Raw genomic sequence first — 18,496 nt, forward strand, 5'->3', positions numbered from 1 at the left:
ACAACACACTGAAAAGTGCAACGTCATCAGAATTCTTTGAAAAGGTGGCCAGGGTGGTGACAGCATCGGGGTCATCATGATAACAATGCAGCTTTGGCAAAGAGAAAGCCAGAGAAAGCCAACTTGACAATCTGCCAGCTTCCTACAGAGAAGAAGACCCGGCCCGCATGCCCACGGATATTTGAAATGATGATCTTGCTCTCTGAATACAATCATTAAATAGAGTACAAGCAGTCAGCACTGAGTTGCAAATTGAAGCGGAGCAAAGTGCTTTTAAGAACGCATTCATGGCTATTTTTCTTTTAAAAATAATTACTCATTTTGACCACTGGAGGGCGCACTGGCAACCACTTAAATGTCACTCTGAAGTTGACAGCTCTGCGCGGTATCGATGCATTTGTTTCACAAGTTTCACGAGCAAAGTAAGCCGACTTCATATCAAATACCGGGCCACCTTTGCACTGTGAAGAACAAAAACACTTCTGCCAAAATGAATACATCGTGTCCATATAGTTCAAGACACTCAAAATTGCAAAATGTCACTTTATAACTTGCTGGCTCAACAACTGCTTTCTGTTTCACTTCAGTTTTTATACTGCGATGAGTCCGTTGAGGCTGTTAAGATCTTTTAGATGGATGTGGAAATGTATGCAAATGTAAAAATGATTTGTAGAGCTAAAAAAGTTTTTTTTTTTTAATCAACATTACATCTGATATCTCCAACCACTTTGTTCTGTCAATTGCACACGTGTCAAAGAAAAGAAAAAAAAGAATCATAATAATACTGTTGAGATTGCAATCGTTTATATCAGATAATAAGCGGGTAGATAATAATAAACTAACATATTTATCAAATTGTATTTATATGTAGCCTACAGACGTGTGGAACTGCCAATATGGAGTCAACATTTTTGACGGGCAAATACTGTATGTTTGTTTAAACATATTTGCAAATACGTATTTAAATACATTTTTTTAAAGTACATTCGAAAGTATTTGTAGGCTAACTGCTAAAAAACTTAAAATGGGGAAAAATGCGGAATGAAAATCACGCACTGTCGACATAATAATAAATAATGAAAAATTATGAAAATAAACAAATAAATACATAAATATCACAAATAAACAATGGTTACTTCCTTAATTTTTGAGTATATTGGTAGGCCAAATGTAAAAAAAAAAAAGACTTGCACATGCACGTTAGAACGTACTTGCAAATACGTTTGAACGTATTTAAATATGTATTTATGCGTATTTAAAGGTACAGCATATGCACCAAAAAAACACATTGGAATTGCTGTCATTTATAGCGTATTAGGCCACCAAGAATGACAGTCGGGTCCACTTGAGATCAAATTGTGGGTGAAATTGTGGAACCTGAACTGAAATTGTTGAACTGTTTTAAGAGATACGCTTGTGCAAATACTCGCACCATGAGCGGTTAACTCACTTTTTCAGTTTCGCTGCTGATTTATTTGTGAGTGCGCCGTCCTATTGGTCGTCCATTACGCCTTTGGTTGACCTGGAGGTTAACTCGGCGGCGTGCAAAGGCATTGGGGCGGTATCGGGCTCGTAAGTTCCTTGTTTGAAGCGGGTGTTATTGCATGTCTTCTTTTTCTGGGCTCCCGTGCAGTTGCTTTCGCTTTCATGTGGAAAATGGGTTAATTCCGCTCAAGCTCGGCTTTTGTTGGCGGTGAAGCGCGCACAGCAGAGACTCGGCTGTGCTCATGCTGCTTCCCTGCACGTCTGAAAAGGACGGCTCGAACCATGTTGGCACTTTGAGATGCACTGGGAAGCTTTCGCGAGCAGATTTGGTCGTTTTAGCTGCCCGCGGCTCAAATCATCTGCGTTGGGAAATTGGAATTAAAAATAAAATCTGGTGATAGTTGTAAGAAAAACGAATATGAGATATGATCATTATTTCATCTTTTATTTTCAAAGGTGTACATCAGGGTAGGATTCCGAACCCACTTTTTTTTTTTTTTTATGTGAGCACAAAACACTGATTTGTGTTTTGTTGTTCACAAACACAAATTGGATTGTTTCCAGTAAATAGCGCAAATGCTCCAGCACAAAAGGAAAAGGTGCTTGACCAGCACAAACTGAAGCTACAGAGATCCCACTCCGCTGTAGCGCCACCTGTGGTGGGAAATAAGCAATCGCAATGCTCAGAGTCACAAATTGAAGAAAGTTGCTAGCAAAGATATTGCGAACCAAAGCAGCAGGTTGGTGTGTCCACGCACGCACGCACGCACGCACGCACGCACGCACGCACGCACGCACGCATGCGCGTCCATGTATTATTCAAGTTGCTCCGCCGCTGGAGGCTGCGCGAGCGCCCGGTGACGTCACGACCCGTGAGAGGAGGAGGAGGAAGAGGGAGGAGAAAGAAGAGGAAGAGGAAGAGGAGGAGGAGGAGGAGGAGGAGGAGGAGGAGGAGGAGAGTGAGTAGTGACACTGTTGGTTGGATGTGGCCGGCGAGACCGGACCGGAGAGGCTCGCTGGGTTTTGACCGCTGCCGCTGGGAGAGTCGATCGGACGCCGTCCGTAAGTAAACAAGACGAGCCGCGGGTTCACTTCCAGAGCGTCTTGTGGCAAAAAGATGAAAAAGTTGCTGCCGTCGCGCGCAGTTTGCCGTGCACGTTTGCTGCCGAAAAGAAAAGCTCAAGCGGGGACCGCCTTGGCGTAACGGGGGGGGAAAGTTTGTTGCGCAAGTCCGGCAAAGGTGGAGGAGCTGCTTTTGTTGTTGTTGTTGTCTTTAAGTACATTGTCATGATGGCTTCGTGATTGTATTTGAGTTGAATGAGTTACTCTCACTCTCTCTGATTGTGTGCGTGTGTGTGCGCGCGCGCGTTTTCTTTTTTGTTTTTTCTTTTTTGCATAATCTGCTAAACGAGTGGAGTCTGTGCGGTCGAAAAACAAAACAAAAACGGCAGATCTGCTTGCGCGTGCATCGTGCATGGAGCATTGCTGTCATTTTCAACCTAGCAACCCCCCCCCCCCCCTCCCTTCCCCCCTTTTTCTCCATTCGCGCTGATCCTAAAATGGAGCATATCCCAGCTGACCTTTGGTGAAGGCAGTGGGCAAACCCTGGATCGGTCGCCAGCCAATCGCAGGGCAAAGAGACAAACAATCATTCACGCTCACGCGCACACACGGACAATAGAGCCCCAGAGACCCCAAGCGCGGGGAGGGGGAGGGGGGGGGTGGGGGGGTATTATAGGATAGCATAGCATAAGTATAGCATTCATATGCTGACCTGCGCCAACATAATCTGAAATAAGGGTTGCTGTTGACGCGGTTCGAGCACGTCTGCCTCACAGCTGAGGGTTTTCTGGATTCAAATCTATTGCTTTACAGTACAGCGACTTGAGAAACGAGCCGCATTTGTTTCGCCTCTTCGCTCGTAGCTCAAAACATTCCTATCTCAAATCATCTTTGACCATTGCAATGAATGCAAATGCCATTCGTCTGTTGCAGTTGTTTGACGAGGAAAGCGACAACGGAAATGTTTATTTAAAAAAAAATGTACACCTAAATTTCAAGTGCCATATCCAATATGGCTGCATTTGCTGAACTTGACCATCTCGGCATGACTCCATTTTTATTATTTCATGATAGACTCAGCGTACACATTTTTATAACAATTATGGCTCTATGCTTTTATTTATGACTGTTTGTAAGTTGTATCCACTCAATTCAACTCATATTGATATGATGTTTGTGTGAACTAAATGGCGGTTACCGTTTGTTTATCTTCAATGGTCATCGCTAGCGCGCTAATGCTAATCGGGTTTGCCTTCCGTTTAGCATAGGCACATTTTGTTTTGTGCATATAAATAAAGAGATAAATAGAAATGGCTACATTTATGAAAAAAAATAGCGGGGGCGGGTTACAATTATTCGTTAACTCAAAATAATTGGTAGGATAATCGATTTGAAAAAGATTCGATAGTGACAGCCCTCGTTTCGATTGGCAGCTGGTGGTTTGTGTTTTTTAGATGTTTATTTGTGGGTGTGTTTGTGTCGCAGGCTGGTGGACAGTGCATATAAAAAGTCTGCACACCCCATGTTGAAATGTCATTTTTTTTCAGGATGAAGAATTTCTGTACAACTCAATTAAAAAAAAAAAAAAATGAAAAGGGAAGTAAAAATAAACTGAGATGTGGTTGCAAAAATGTGCACACCGTCCTCTAATTGGGGATGTGGGCTGTTTTCATAATGAATCAGTCGCATTCAAACCCATTTTAAAAACACACCTGCCACCATTTCGAAACACGAAGCCAAAAATAAATATCAGCTGTTCTAGTAGGCTTTTTCGGCCATTTTCTTTTTTGCTCCCCGAGGCCTAAAGGTTTTGTGCTAACTCTGCTACTTCGAACTGTTGAACATTGAAGCATGATTCTGCTAACGTTAGCATGTCGTTCTTTTGCTGCTGTGCGCCAACATGCCATTCGGACCGATGGCCAAAAAGTTAGCCTGAGCTTTCATCGGACCAGAACACTTTGTGTTTTAGCGATTTTCAGCTTGCCGGTGTTAATGCAGCCGTAGCCCGATTTATCCTGCTGACATCTCCACGGATTCCTTAAGTCAGATAAGTGTTGATGTTTTCTGTTGCCGGCTTCTTTTCTCGAGTTTCTGCAAAGGCTTCATCCATCAACAAGATCACACGCTGACTGATAACATCGTCGGAAGGAGCCGGCGTTCGCCGTTTCTTCGCTGTCACCCGAAGCAGCTCGGGGGCAGCGGCTTCCGCGTTCCATCTTAAGCGGTTTGATGTCAGCTCAGTGAAGCCGACAGCACGCGCGCGGCGAGCGACATGAAAGCGCTTTCAATCGGCAAAGACTTTGCATCTGTTACTTGTGGAAAATGAAAACGGCAAGATTAGAGGGCGGCTGATTGCCGCCCGCGCCGCCGCCTCGGTCTAATCGTGATTTACGTCAAAACACAAACGCGTCTAATAAGTTGAACGCCCACCCAAGTCTGGCCTAAGTGGAGATAATGAATATTTGTGAGCTGCCGGGCAAATCCTTAACTTGTCATCGCAATGTTGCTGGCTTACGCAATCAATTGTCAGGCGGAAGTGCTGAGAAAAGCAACAAAAGCGAGCCAGCGGAAATCGGCGTTTGGGCTGCTTGCTCGGCCGCTGACGTTGTGGCGGACATTTGCATGCGTAAACGCCTTCGCTGATTTGGGCCGGCTCGTGGCTTTTCTGTGTATTTAACAAAGCTGCTGATTACGTTGACCTCCTTTTGTGTAGCGAGTTGATCCGAAACTCAAATCTCTGGAAATGGTAGCAGCCCCATTATTTGCACTTCCTAACAGGAGTGACCTTTGACTTTTGTCGTTTGTGGGCTCAGCTTTGCGTCAGGTTGGCTTTCGGCCTAACGCCTTCAATCGACAGAGCGTCTCCTGAATGTTGAAAGGCTTTTCAAAACCCATGTGACCATTAGAAATCACGTCGTCCATAGAGATCCGGACGTTGGCGGCCATTTTGGCAGGACGGAAAACATGTCTGCCGCTTTGAGTCAACAACGGCGCACTTTACCCTGCGATTCCAGCACCGATCACATGGATTCGATGGATACATTTCAAATGATAGTTGATTCATCTGTCAATTACTTTTTTTGGGATTAATATTTAATCATATTTAAAAAACTATATATATCAAAATGTCTATCCCTTGAGATTGAGATGATTTCAAATTGGCAGTGCAGAAAATGTACAAATATATGATTCAACATTGACAAGAGTATGAAAAACTTGAAAAATATATTTGACTGTACATTTAGAACAGCTTAAACATGCAATTAATTTGTGATTAATTACGATTAAAAGTTCTAATATAAAACCGTATGTGTACGTACACTACAATATGTGTATATGCGTGCGACTGCGTGTAGTTTTAAGTTTTTTTTATTAAAAATCCTAACATTTGCTGATAGCTGCAGAAACCCGATTACATATTTGTGGAAAGGCAAAAGTTCTTCTTTCATTTGAATCTTGGCCCGGAATGATCCATCTTCAAAAACCCGCTCATGCTAGCCAATATTTGAGTCCCACAAAAGTCAGCCTTTTTCTATATCGTATTTTTTTTTTTCATTTTTTCTTTTTTTCTTAAGAGCTCAGTATTGTTCATTCGGAAATGTCATCATCATTGCTCTTTTTTTTATATTTTTTATTTTTATTTTTTTTAATATATATATATATATATACATATATATATATATATATACATATATATATATATATATATATATATATATTTTTTTTTTTGTGTGTGTGTGTGCGTGCGTGCGTGTATTTGTTAGCTCACCAGAAAACCTATTAGAAAAAATCTATATCTATCTATATCGTATTTCTGTTTGGACGTCCTCTTGCTCGACCCACAAAAGACGTTCGTCATGCAGGTTTAGTGTAACGTTTTTACAAGACGATCAGAGATTCAGGTGAGTATTTTTGTGCCGACATCTTTGCAAGCTCTCTTCAAAGTAAATCACTTGTTTCAACCTTGCCCAACACGTTCCCCCGCGCACTCGAGGCGTCCCCCGTGGCGGGTGCGAACAGACTGCTTTTGATGACTCTTTTGACTTTATTAGTCGTTCAAAAAGGAGACAATCTCGTCATCTTGAGACTGCAGATGACCGCGCGCGACGAACTGTTGGGAATCGTTTGGATTGATGCTTGCAAGCGTACGCTCGGCCTTTTAATGGCTTGAAATGTCGCCATTTGAAGCGTGCACGTCGCAGCTTTAATGACTTTGTTGGCTCGGGAATTTCACACGGCCAAACAGGAGATGATATTTTCAAATGGAGCTGGTTTTTGCGCCACTAAAACACGAGAGTCTCAATCATAGTTTTGCCTCGAGTGATTTTGAGGTTGTTACCTGTTTGGTGATCAGTTTTTTTTTTTTTTTTTGTTGTTTTTGTTACCAGCACGGGCAGTTTAATGCTAACACGCTCACATTGGCGAGTAAGACCTTTCCCCAAAATACATTTTCCTCTCTTTCCGCTGACCTTTAAAAAGACGGTTCGATGCGTTTTGGTGGACTGGGTTCGACGTGCGGCCTCTCAGCCTGCTTTTGCTGCCTTGCGTTGCCATTTCAATTCATCCGTCACGGTCGCCCCTGCAGTCTGGGAGGAGCAGACAGCGACGGATGCTAATCACTTTGCCTGCCGAGTCCATCCAACAAAACAGGCTTTTTTTCCCCCACACAAACGAAAGACAACGCTGAATTTTTTTGTCATGTGACGACGGGTACTTTAGTGCCAAGTTCATAATCACCTCGAAATGTCATTTTTATTTGATTCACTCTCTGATATGAATGACAGAAGTTATAGTTACTGAAGTTTTTGAGCAGATTAGACGAGGGGGACCAGACATCCCGTTTTGAACTTTGTGTCCCAAGTCCCAGCGGCTTTTTCATGTTTTTTTTTTTTTTTAGCCAATTGTTTGGGTATGTGCATGTCAATCACACACTTGTCATAAGTCAGGTTTCCATCCAAATTATTTAAGCGAATTTACTGAAAATGCGCAAACCAGACATGCAACTTATGCCTGTTAAGGGGACTCTGCCGCTGTAGGTGGCGCTATACACCGTAGAGATGTGATCCACCAGTAATTTAAATAATAAGAAGAAGGTATGATATTTTTTTCTAATAGGGTTTTTTGGTGAGCTAACAAATACACGCACGCACGCACGCACGCACGCACGCACGCACGCACGCACGCACGCACGCACGCACGCACGCACGCACGCACACGCACGCACGCACATACACATTCTCACCCACACACACAAAAAAAATATAATAAAAAAAAAAATAATAATAAAATAAAATAAAGAGCAATGATGATGACATTTCCGAATGAACAATACTGAGCTCTTAATAAAAACAAATAAAATAAAATAAAAAATAATAATAATAAGAAGAAGAACAGGAAGCGACTGCGCCGTGCGATGACGCCGTATGAGTTTGCTTTTGTACTTCTTAATAAACCGTAGCGTTTCTATTTCTATTTATGTAGCATTAATATTCGCTTCTTTAATTAACTCCCAAAATATTTCTGTTTCGTCGTCTCCCCAAACGTACCTTACTTTATCGTACGACATTGTTTTGTGACTACAAACGTACGTGGGACGTAACGTTCGTTCAAAACGTGCGACGTGCATCCGGTCTTGCCAGCGTTTATTCGCAAAAACTGTTTTTCCATTGCCAAAATTCGCTTTTTCCTTTTTCCATACGCTTCAAAATCCACGTAAAAACTTTTTTAGCAAATTCCTAGCGTTTCAATTCAGTTTTACTTTCGCATTTCTTGAAACTTCGAAAAAAAAAACGGGTCGATGGAAACCCGCACTAATTTCACTGTTAAATTCCCTTCCTACTTTTTTTTTTCCACACTAACAAATACGTTCTCATCTGCAGCTAATCGCTAGCAGGGATGTTTTCGTCATACCAAAACTATAACTACTTCCTGCTGCCATGTCTAAGAATCATGGGAAATGTAGTCCTGCTAGCCTCATGCTTCGATTGCCGGTCAGACCCAACGCAAAGTGAGCTTTTTTTTTTAATTTTTATTATTATTATTTTTTTTTAAATTTATATCAGAATCTTTGTAAGCTAGTTTTGTGCTAAGGAAAATCCAATTTGGTTAGAAATTAGCACAAGGGAAAAAAAAAAAGGAAAGAAAAGAAAATACTTGCCAATTTATCACAATGCATTTTGTTTTCCACTTTCCACACATAATTAGAGGTAAGAAGAAAAAAAAACCCGGTGATGTTTATCATCGTGAAACCTATTTTCAAATGCCAGGAGATAATAGATCTTTCCAGGTGCTGCATAATTGTTGAGTGGAAGTCCAACAATTCACTTGGAAAGACTCTAGAAAGTTTTGTTAAGAACTGCGTGATGATCGTGTGAACCTTGTAGCATTGGGTGCCAATTCGGTTGAATTTGAAGATATCATATGTCATCGGGCGAGCGAGAGGAGAAAAGAGGAGGAGCTGCTTGCACGATTGATCCATTTTTATTTACCAAAAGTTCATTTCAAGCGGAAGTCAACCTTAAAAAGTGTCTTGACAATAATAACTTATATGTGACCTATAGTCTAAACATGACTTTCTTATTAATATTACATTTGTGGACTATGAAGCAAAATCCAGCCGTTTTTTATCCATCTCAGGGGGCGGCCATTTTGCCACTTGCTCAGGCAACAACCAATCACAGCTCAACCTGTTTTGTGAAGCTGCGCTGTGATTGGATGTTACCCGAGACCTCAGCAACATTGTTGTTATCTCCAGACAATAACAAGTGGCAAAATGGCCGCCCCTGAGATGGATAAAAAACGGCTTATCTTATATTCCACTAACACAATATTAATCAGAATGTCATATTTAGACTAGTGGGGCTGCGTAGAATATATTATTGTCAAATTTTTTTGGGGGGGTGTTGACAGTTATTCTCGCATTTGGCTTGTTTCATGTGATGTTATTTTCCCTCGAGCCTGACACGGGCCTGAGTTTGTCATCCTGAAGCCAACTGTTCTTATTCTTTTTTTTTTTTCTTTTTTCTTTTTTTTTCTTTTTTTAAAGAGCTCAGTATTGTTCATTCGGAAATGTCATCATCATTGCTCTTTTATTTATTTATTTATTTATTTATTTTTTTTGTGTGTGTGTGTGTGTGGGTGAGAATGTGTATGTGCGTGCGTGCGTGCGTGCGTGTATTTGTTAGCTCACCAAACTGTTCTTATTCTTGTGGAATTCGGCCTGGCTCTTTTTCTCATTTGTTATTTTTGTAGCAAAGTCCTACGTACGCACTTAAAAGGGCCAAAAGGGCCAACGCACATCACAGACGTCAGCGTCTTAAAACAAAGTGTTTACATGAGCTGCCCCTTTAGTAGCGACATGCGATTCATAGCTACTTTTTCAACTCAAAGAAAGAACACATTCGATTTTTTGGATTTTTCTTTTTTTTTACACAAGGGTCCATATGAAGCAAAAGTCATTTTCAGCAGTTTTTTTGACTGCCCCATAGTTAGTTTGAGCTGATTGCAGAAGTGGAGTGGAAGGATCCTGACCTCCACTTCATCAAAATGAGCCTCGGGGGAGTCTGAAAATGTGTTTGGCTCACTTGGTTACTCGCGAGGCTATTTGTCTGTCACGAGCGTGACAGAGAAGGAGAGCCCCCTCGCCAAGATTGTTTTGGCCCGGGTCCCGTACATGCACCCGAAGTGCAAAAGCTGCGATGAGGTCCGTCCTTCTCGTTCTTTTCAATGACATTCGGCGCGGGCTGCTTTTGTTCACGTTGTGACTGGACTGACATTTCAAAGCAGCGGGTTCTGGCCCAGAAGTTCAATCATCATCATTTCTGGTTTGCGGTTGAAACATGAAATACTATTTGAATATTGACTTGAGCGACAAGTGAGGGACGTTACAATGTTTGTCATCAAGTCAGTCAATCGTAACTGGGGGGCTTGTAGGGGGGTCCATTTGCGTTCTTACAAGACTGAGGCAGCACATTGCATCAAACCCTTGTGTATTAACGACCTCCGACCTATGCAAAAAAAAAAAGAAGAAGATATTCAATGAGGCCAACCAACAAATGCTTTACGGCTTAAAAATCTTAATAGGCCTACTTTTCCGCTCAATCAAACAATAAGCATTGATGTTTCTTGGGCTGGGGAGGAGTTCTGGTGGGGGGTGTCTGGGCGGTGCTGGATTTCACCTTCCTTGGTTTTCTTTGGTCCTTCCTCGGGTCTCCTGGTGTTCGGTTTAGGTGAACGGTATGAGATTTTTTTCTAATAGGTTTTCTGGTGAGCTAACAAATACACGCACGCACGCACGCACGCACACACGCACGCACGCACATACACATACTCACCCACACACACACACACAAAAAAAAAAAATAAATAAAAAAAAAAAAATAAATAAATAAAAGAGCAATGATGATGACATTTCCGAATGAACAATACTGAGCTCTTAAAAAAGAAGAAGAAAAAAAAAATAATAATAATAAGTCAGTCAATCGTAACTGCGGTCTTGTGGGGAGTCCATTTGCGTTCTTACAAGACTGAGGCAGCACATTGCATCAAACCCTTCTGTATTAACGACCTCCAACGTATGCAAAAAAAAAAAAAAGAAGAAGATATTCAATGAGGCCAACCAACAAATGCTTTACGGCTTAAAAATCTTAATAGGCCTACTTTTCCGCTCAATCAAACAATAAGCATTTCTTTTAGTGTCCACATAAAAGCAAGTCGTCAGCTGCTCAAACCGTTTTCAATTCAGTCCTTCTGATAAGCTTCGCCGTGGCCTACTTGACGAAAATGCCTTTGGCCAAATAAGCGTGATCATTCTTTTTTAATCGACTTTTGGCCCCCCGAAGGAAAATCCTTGACTTAGCGGGCGTGAAAGCCGCGGCTGCTTTTAAGCGTAATGATTGACACAGCTGACCGGTCCGTTGGCCCGTTGGCCCGTCGGCCCGTCTGTGATGGGTCATGTATTAACGGGCCAATTTCTGCCATGCACAATGACTGAGCGGACTCGGGAACTTTGCAGAGCTTAAAGAGAAATGAGTAACCAAATCCCGGACAATTTTAAAAAGCCTTTTTTTTCTGCCTACAAAAAAAAAAAGAAAAGACGTTGACCCGAGTGTTTTTTTCTAAACTGAACAGGAAGTCTAACATTTTGGTTTGAAGGAGCAATATTTGGTGAAGTCAAGGACTCGTACTTTGACGAAGTCCTCCTGTTCACCGAAGCCAGTCGGAACCCGCGGTCACAGAAATGAGGGAGGCAAATTTGCAAAGCCTCACAGCATTACTAAAAAGGTGATTTTCTGTGGTAGAAGGCAAGATTATTATTGTTCAACCAAAATTAACAAAATAGCTAAAATGGGAAAAACATTTTTGTTCATCAAATCAAATAAAAAGTACCTGAAACTAAATCTTACATTCATAAAGCAAACTAAAAGTAAGTTCAACTATAGCGAAAATGACCTTCGTTTTTGTCTGTTTTGCTTAATTTTATACATAAATGTTCACGGTTAATTTCAAAATGTATTTCGTTATTACATACATACAAAAGAAGGAAGCTTAAACAGTTGTTTGAGAATTGTTTTCTTTATTAAATTGTTCACAAAAAAATTAATAAAAAAATACTCCATGTTAAAAAAGATAAAACTAATACTAAAACTAAAACTAATAATACTTAACTAAAATAAAGCATTTTTGCAAAAAGAAAAGAAAAAATAATCTAATAAAAACTAACAAATCTGCTCTAAAAACTAACAACAATGAAAAATCCAAAAGTATTACAACACCGTCACAGGTCAGCGCAAACTCTCTCCCTTTTTAGAAATTGTGTTTTCACAGTTTTGCAAAAGGATCAAGAGCAAAAAAAAAAAAACGTGCGATCGCGACAACACAAGCAGTCGCGTCCTTCTCGATCGACCGTCTCTTTATTTGGAGGCAGATAGGCGCATACCGGAGGTCAGCCGGGCTGGGTCATGTGACGTTGCGCTGGCGACACGCGGCGGTTGCCTAGAGAAGAAGAGCGCGAGCGCGAGCGCGGGCGCGAGCGCGCCATTCTTTTCTTTTCACTCCTAAAGATTCTTTTGTACACGTTCCATGAAGGACGGCCTTGTCGTCGCAACAGTGCGCATGCAGTGTGCGCGCTCAACTGTCAGTTTGGCAACAGGACGGAAATAAAGCAGTTGCTTATCATGATGTGATGTGGCGACTCGACGGTTCTCGTTCATCACATGTTTGCGCACGGAAATGTTTCATAGGTCGGGAAATGAATGTCAGGCTGCTGTCGTTCGTTGGCGTGTTTACGTGAGATCGTCTGTTTCGCGACTCCCGATTGAACAATCTATCTGTTTCAGAGTCATTTCCGCCGATTCAACTGTTTTTGAAAAGAAGTCCAACGGATGCTTTATGCGCTTAGCGGCTAGCTTCGAGCAGGCGCCAAATTCTACAATGTCAGCATAATTAATTACATTTTTTTCGAGGTCCTTCATTTGAATATGAATATATTTAGTATGACGTGTTGATGTTGGTGGCAACAGTTTGAGATTGCTAAGCAAATTGCACTTTAGCTTCCTTTATTAAGTGTGAAATGATCCCAAACTTTGGACATTCTCCATCTTTAAAGCACTTGTGCTTGTTTTTACGCGAGTCAGCAGTAACGGTCCATGTCGAAAAGTTATCGCCACAAAATGATGTGATATAGCGAATAATCCATAATAAAGTAGGGATAGACCGATTATCGGCGCTGACATTAGGCATTTTGTCGAATATCGGTATCGACCTTTTTTTTCAAAATCTGGCAGCCGATAAAAAGTAAAGCTAAAACCATTTTAATCTCGAGGAACGAATTATTGAAATTGAAATTTAAAGAGATGCTGCTGACCCTGGGAAACCTCTGAAACGTTTTTTCCGCATTAATACAAAGATATGTGATTTTTTTTTATTTTAAGTATTTTTACATTTTGGGGGAAAAAATGACCGTAGAGAACTAAAGTATTTACTTTTTAAAAAAAATTGTTTTTTACGTTTTTAAGACATACTGATAACCTTGGGAGTCCCTGAACATTTTTTTAGTCTATTGTCTAAGACGAAAAACGAAAACATTTTGACATTTTGAAAAGTTTGAAAATGTGTTCAATAAGCAATAATTCATCTTGTATTTTTAAGAAATTTGACGGCAATATTTTTTCCCCCTTTTCTTATTACTAAAAATGAATATCGGCTTCAAATATCGGTTATCGGCCTCCTTGACTACTAATAATCAGCATGGGTATCGGCCCTGAAAAAAACATATGGGTCTATCTCTACGATTTAAAAAAAATCTGTTTTGCACTGAACCTGCCAAATTTGTACCGTGTTGCATTAAATTTGAGTTAAATAATTAAATTCTGCATCCTGTCCTTGCTGCTGTGCTTTAAAATACACAATCCGGTTCCACGTTTTGCCTGAATTGTGTGACTGACCCTGAAAACCTAAAAGCTAAAACCATTTTAATCTCGGGGAACTAATTATTGAAATTGAAATTTAAAGAGATGCTGCTGACCCTGGGAAACCTCTGAACCTTTTGTTTTTGTCCGCATAAATACAAAGATATGTGAATTTTTTTTATTTTAAGTATTTAAACAGCATGTAACATGACTGGAAGTGCCAGAGAAGAGAAGCAGGACTTGCGGACCAACAGCCTACCAAACAAGGCAAAGCAAAATGTGCAGCCTGGGAGTCGATGCAAAACCTCAGCCGGCACAAAAATGGCAGGGAATTCAAATGTATCTTCATTTGATTAAAAAAAAAAAAAAAAAAAAAAAAAGTGAGATTGTTTAAAATGGCCGCAAGGTTTTTCAAAACCACCCGATCTTCACGGCACATTAGTGCTGTCACGCCGCATTCGATGCCGCAGATACCGAGGGTACACGTTTTATTTGATGTGGCGCTTCTCTCTGCGATGACGAGGGTTCGGGTTTCCAGGGTGAAATCTGTGCATACAAAAACATCTCTGACAAAATCCACAAAGAAGAAAGAATCCGAGGAGCTCTTTCCCCCACTCAATTTGAAATCACTCCGTTTCAAGCGGGTCGCCGCAGTCCTCACCCGCCACATTCGACATGTGCTCTTGTTACCATGGCAACCAGGCGTTGCACCCAGGCAAACGCATACTTGTTCTTAAGCAGCCCAAAGTCTAAAGAGAAAGAGAGTCAGGAAAAAAAAAAGACAAATCGAGATATTTTCACTTGTGGGGGCAGCACTTCATCACCAAGCTGCCAAATTACACGAATGGAGCAAATCCACTGTTGACACTTTGCCAAACACAATTAAACTCCGCCCCCCCACATCAGCATTTGAGTATGTGCTGCTTATCCGAGGCTCGGTAATGGCAATATGTGCTGATGTTGCAGGTCTGCTTACCTTTGGGCTTTTACATAGTAGCGGTCCTGTTTGTACAAAAGCTAAACATTTTCGTAATTGTAACTACAAAACACCGGACATCACATGGGGGAAATATTAACCAATAAATTGCGGCCTCAATATGGACACAACATGCTAATGTTTGCTTACAAAATGCTAATTTGTTGCTCGAAAGGCGGTATAATGTACACACAAAATACAAATCGGGCACACCTTCTTTAGAAATTGTGCGGTGGAGCTACTTTGCTGTCTCTAGCAAAGGGGCGCTCATTTTGCTTACCCAGACGTGCCAAATTGTTGACGGCAACGATACAAACGAGTATTTTGTGCGCACATTATGCCTACTTTGCGGCATCAAAATAGCATTTTGTGGCCACAAATGAGCATCGTGCGCTCATGTTGTATCTAAACGATGGCCGCAGATGACTTTTCTTTACTCGGTCGTTTAAATTCCTAAGCAGATGTGTGGGCGGGGCACTCCAGAGACCAAAACTATTCGTACACAAGTTGTTAAAAGGTCAAATTCCTGAAATTGATGCCGTTGATGGCGAGGCATCCAACTGCTTGTCATTCAGTCAGTTCATGGTTGTTCCTCCTGATGGTTTGTTTGCTTCTGTCTATTTCCGTCCCCGTACCTCCAACCTCCGTTAGCCTCTCCTGTTCCGCTTCACGCCGAGTTCTGCCGTTTATTGCGTCCTGATTCCCCATATGGACTCCCCCCCCCCGGGAGGTTGGCTCCCTACGCCGACCGCCGCCCGCCGCTCACGGGAATGCTTCTCGGCACTACAATCTCACATGGCCGGGTTTGTTGTGCATCATAAATAATGAGTTGCAAGATTAAATTGAACAAAAGCTGCAGCAAGCGAATCCAGAAGAGAATAGAGAATCGTTTTTTTTTTCGACGGGGGTGTTTTGTGATGCAAAATTGTGCAGTTGTACTTCAATAACTGGCAGTCGATCCGCGAGAGGACGATGTGGGGTCGGACACGTTAATTGGACGATGTCTCATCCGAAGAGACCAATCACTTTTATGCCTCGCAGGTTTTCAGGGTCAGTCACACAATTCAGGCAAAACGTGGAACCGGATTGTGCATTTTAAAGCACAGCAGCAAGGACAGGATGCAGAATTTAATTATTTAACTCAAATTTAATGCAACACGGTACAAATTTGGCAGGTTCAGTGCAAAAACCGATTTTTTTTTAAATCGTAGAGATAGACCCATATGTTTTTTTCAGGGCCGATACCCATGCTGATTATTAGTAGTCAAGGAGGCCGATAACCGATATTTGAAGCCGATATTCATTTTTAGTAATAAAAAAAGGGGGGGAAAAATATTGCCGTCAAATTTCTTAAAAATACAAGATTAATTATTGCTTATTGAACACATTTTCAAACTTTTCAAAATGTCAAAATGTTTTCATTTTTCGTCTTAGACAATAGACTAAAAAAAATTTCAGGGACTCCCAAGGTTATCAGTATGTCTTAAAAACGTAAAAAACAATTTTTTTAAAAAAGTAAATACTTTAGTTCTCTACAGTCATTTTTTTCCCCCAAAATGTAAAAATACTTAAAATAAAAAAAATTCACATATCTTTGTATTTATGTGGAAAAAACAAAAGGTTCAGAAGTTTCCCAGTGTCAGCAGCATCTCTTTAAATTTAAATTTTAATAATTAGTTCCCCGAGATTAAAATGGTTTTAGCTTTACTTTTTATCAGCTGCCAGATTGTGAAAAAAAAGGTCGATACCGATATTCGACAAAATGCCTAATGTCAGCGCCGATAATCGGTCTATCCCTACTTTATTATGGATTATTCGCTATATCACATCATTTTGTGGCGATAACTTTTCGACATGGACCGTTACTGCTGACTCGCGTAAAAAACAAGCACAAGTGCTTTAAAGATGGAGAATGTCCAAAGTTTGGGATCATTTCACACTTAATAAACGAAGCTAAAGTGCAATTTGCTTAGCAATCTCAAACTGTTGCCACCAACATCAACACGTCATACTAAATATATTCATATTCAAATGAAGGACCTCGAAAAAAATGTAATTAATTATGCTGACATTGTAGAATTTGGCGCCCGCTCGAAGCTAGCCGCTAAGCGAGCGCCGCATAAAGCATCCGTTGGACTTCTTTTCAAAAACAGTTGAATCGGCGGAAATGACTCTGAAACAGTTGCACTTTGTTCCCTTTTTTTCTTTTTCTTTTGACAAACCAGGCATAATCAAATGTGCTGTTTTAGCGGGCATCATCGCTCGCGGTTCTGACGTCACTTCATCTTATAGCCCCAAATCTCTCATGTTTCTCAAGAAGAAAATACAGTTTGACGCTATTTTTTATTATTATTATTATTATTATTATTTTTTTTTTTTTTAAGAGCTCAGTATTGTTCATTCGGAAATGTCATCATCATTGCTCTTTTTTTTTTTTTTTTTTTAATATATATATATATATATATATATATATATATATATATATATATATATATATATTTTTTTTTTTTTGTGTGTGTGTGTGTGCGTGCGTGCGTGTATTTGTTAGCTCACCAGAAAACCTATTAGAAAAAATCTCATACCGTTCACCTAAACCGAACACCAGGAGACCCGAGTTTGACGCTATTTCAATTCAGGAGAAAAACATGATTATCTAAAAATGAAAACCAAATTTTTCTTTTTGAAATTCTGGCAAAATCCCTTTCATTTGTTGCCATTTGGGGTCGGAGCGCATCACCGGGCGCACTCGGAGGTCGCACGCAAGTCGTGACGTGAAGCTAATGCGACTTGAAAGATGTCCAGTCGTAATATGACGCGATTCATAGTTTCATTAAAAAATGCTCTCGGGAGGGAAGTTGATGGACTCATTAAGTATAAGCAAGACGATCGGGCTTGACGTCTCGTAATGAACGCGGCGATCAATGAACCGCCTTTGAAAGGTGAGCGGCGCTGCTCAGGTGCGAACGCGATGCCTTCTTGTCATCAATCTCGCCGACGACGTACACACCAAAAAATAAAAATACTGCTCAGAACGGAGATGCAGGGATTTCTTCACTTTATCTTCTTCGGAGTGTGTTGAGGAGGGAAAAAAAAAACATCTGACTGCAACTTTGAAGTCGCACCTGACCCAGTTAACACACGGGCTGATTTTTCATGATATTTTCTGTCACGCGGAGCTTGCGAAGCGCTCGCAAGTCGGCCCGGAGAGCAGTTGCGACTCAGGGATTTGTGTTTCCAGAAAGAGCGCATAACGGGTTTTGCAAAATGTTTTCACTTCAAAGCATCGACATGAAGTCAGCTCTCAGGTGGGCTGATGGCGAGTCCGGCCGGCGCTTTAAAGCTCGCAAAAGATCCTCGCTGCCAAATATAAGCCAATATAAATAAAGGCCGGATCAACGGAGGCGGCGCTCAGCGGCACCGTGACGACCGCCTTGATAGACGCGGGTGTCATCTTTATTAATTCGCTCCGTAGCTAAGTCTTGGTACACACTTGAGGAGTTTTCAAATCTTCCAATATATATATATATATTTTTTATTTATTTATTTATTTATTATTATTATTTTT

The 18,496-nt window shown here is 40.9% G+C and overlaps 1 protein-coding gene across 5 annotated transcripts in view; it reads left to right on the forward strand.

The window, feature by feature from the left end:
• The first annotated feature begins 2,412 nt into the window (after window positions 1–2,412).
• gulp1a (GULP PTB domain containing engulfment adaptor 1a) overlaps window positions 2,413–18,496 on the forward strand; it is a 43,781-nt gene continuing 27,697 nt past the window's right edge. For 2 of the 5 annotated variants that reach the window (XM_086091912.1, XM_086091917.1), the window contains exon 1: window positions 2,413–2,547. Coding sequence is in view for 3 of the 5 variants with exons in the window: in XM_086091911.1 (XP_085948037.1) it covers window positions 2,469–2,547 (79 nt within the window). In the remaining 2 variants the exon portion in view is untranslated. The remainder of the gene's footprint in view (window positions 2,548–18,496) is intronic. The other 3 variants (XM_086091911.1, XM_086091910.1, XM_086091916.1) reach the window with 3 other exon arrangements.

Source organism: Leptonotus elevatus, chromosome 12 (assembly GCF_054856555.1).
Source record: "Leptonotus elevatus isolate MCC_2025b chromosome 12, RoL_Lele_1.0, whole genome shotgun sequence".
NCBI lineage: Eukaryota > Metazoa > Chordata > Actinopteri > Syngnathiformes > Syngnathidae > Leptonotus > Leptonotus elevatus.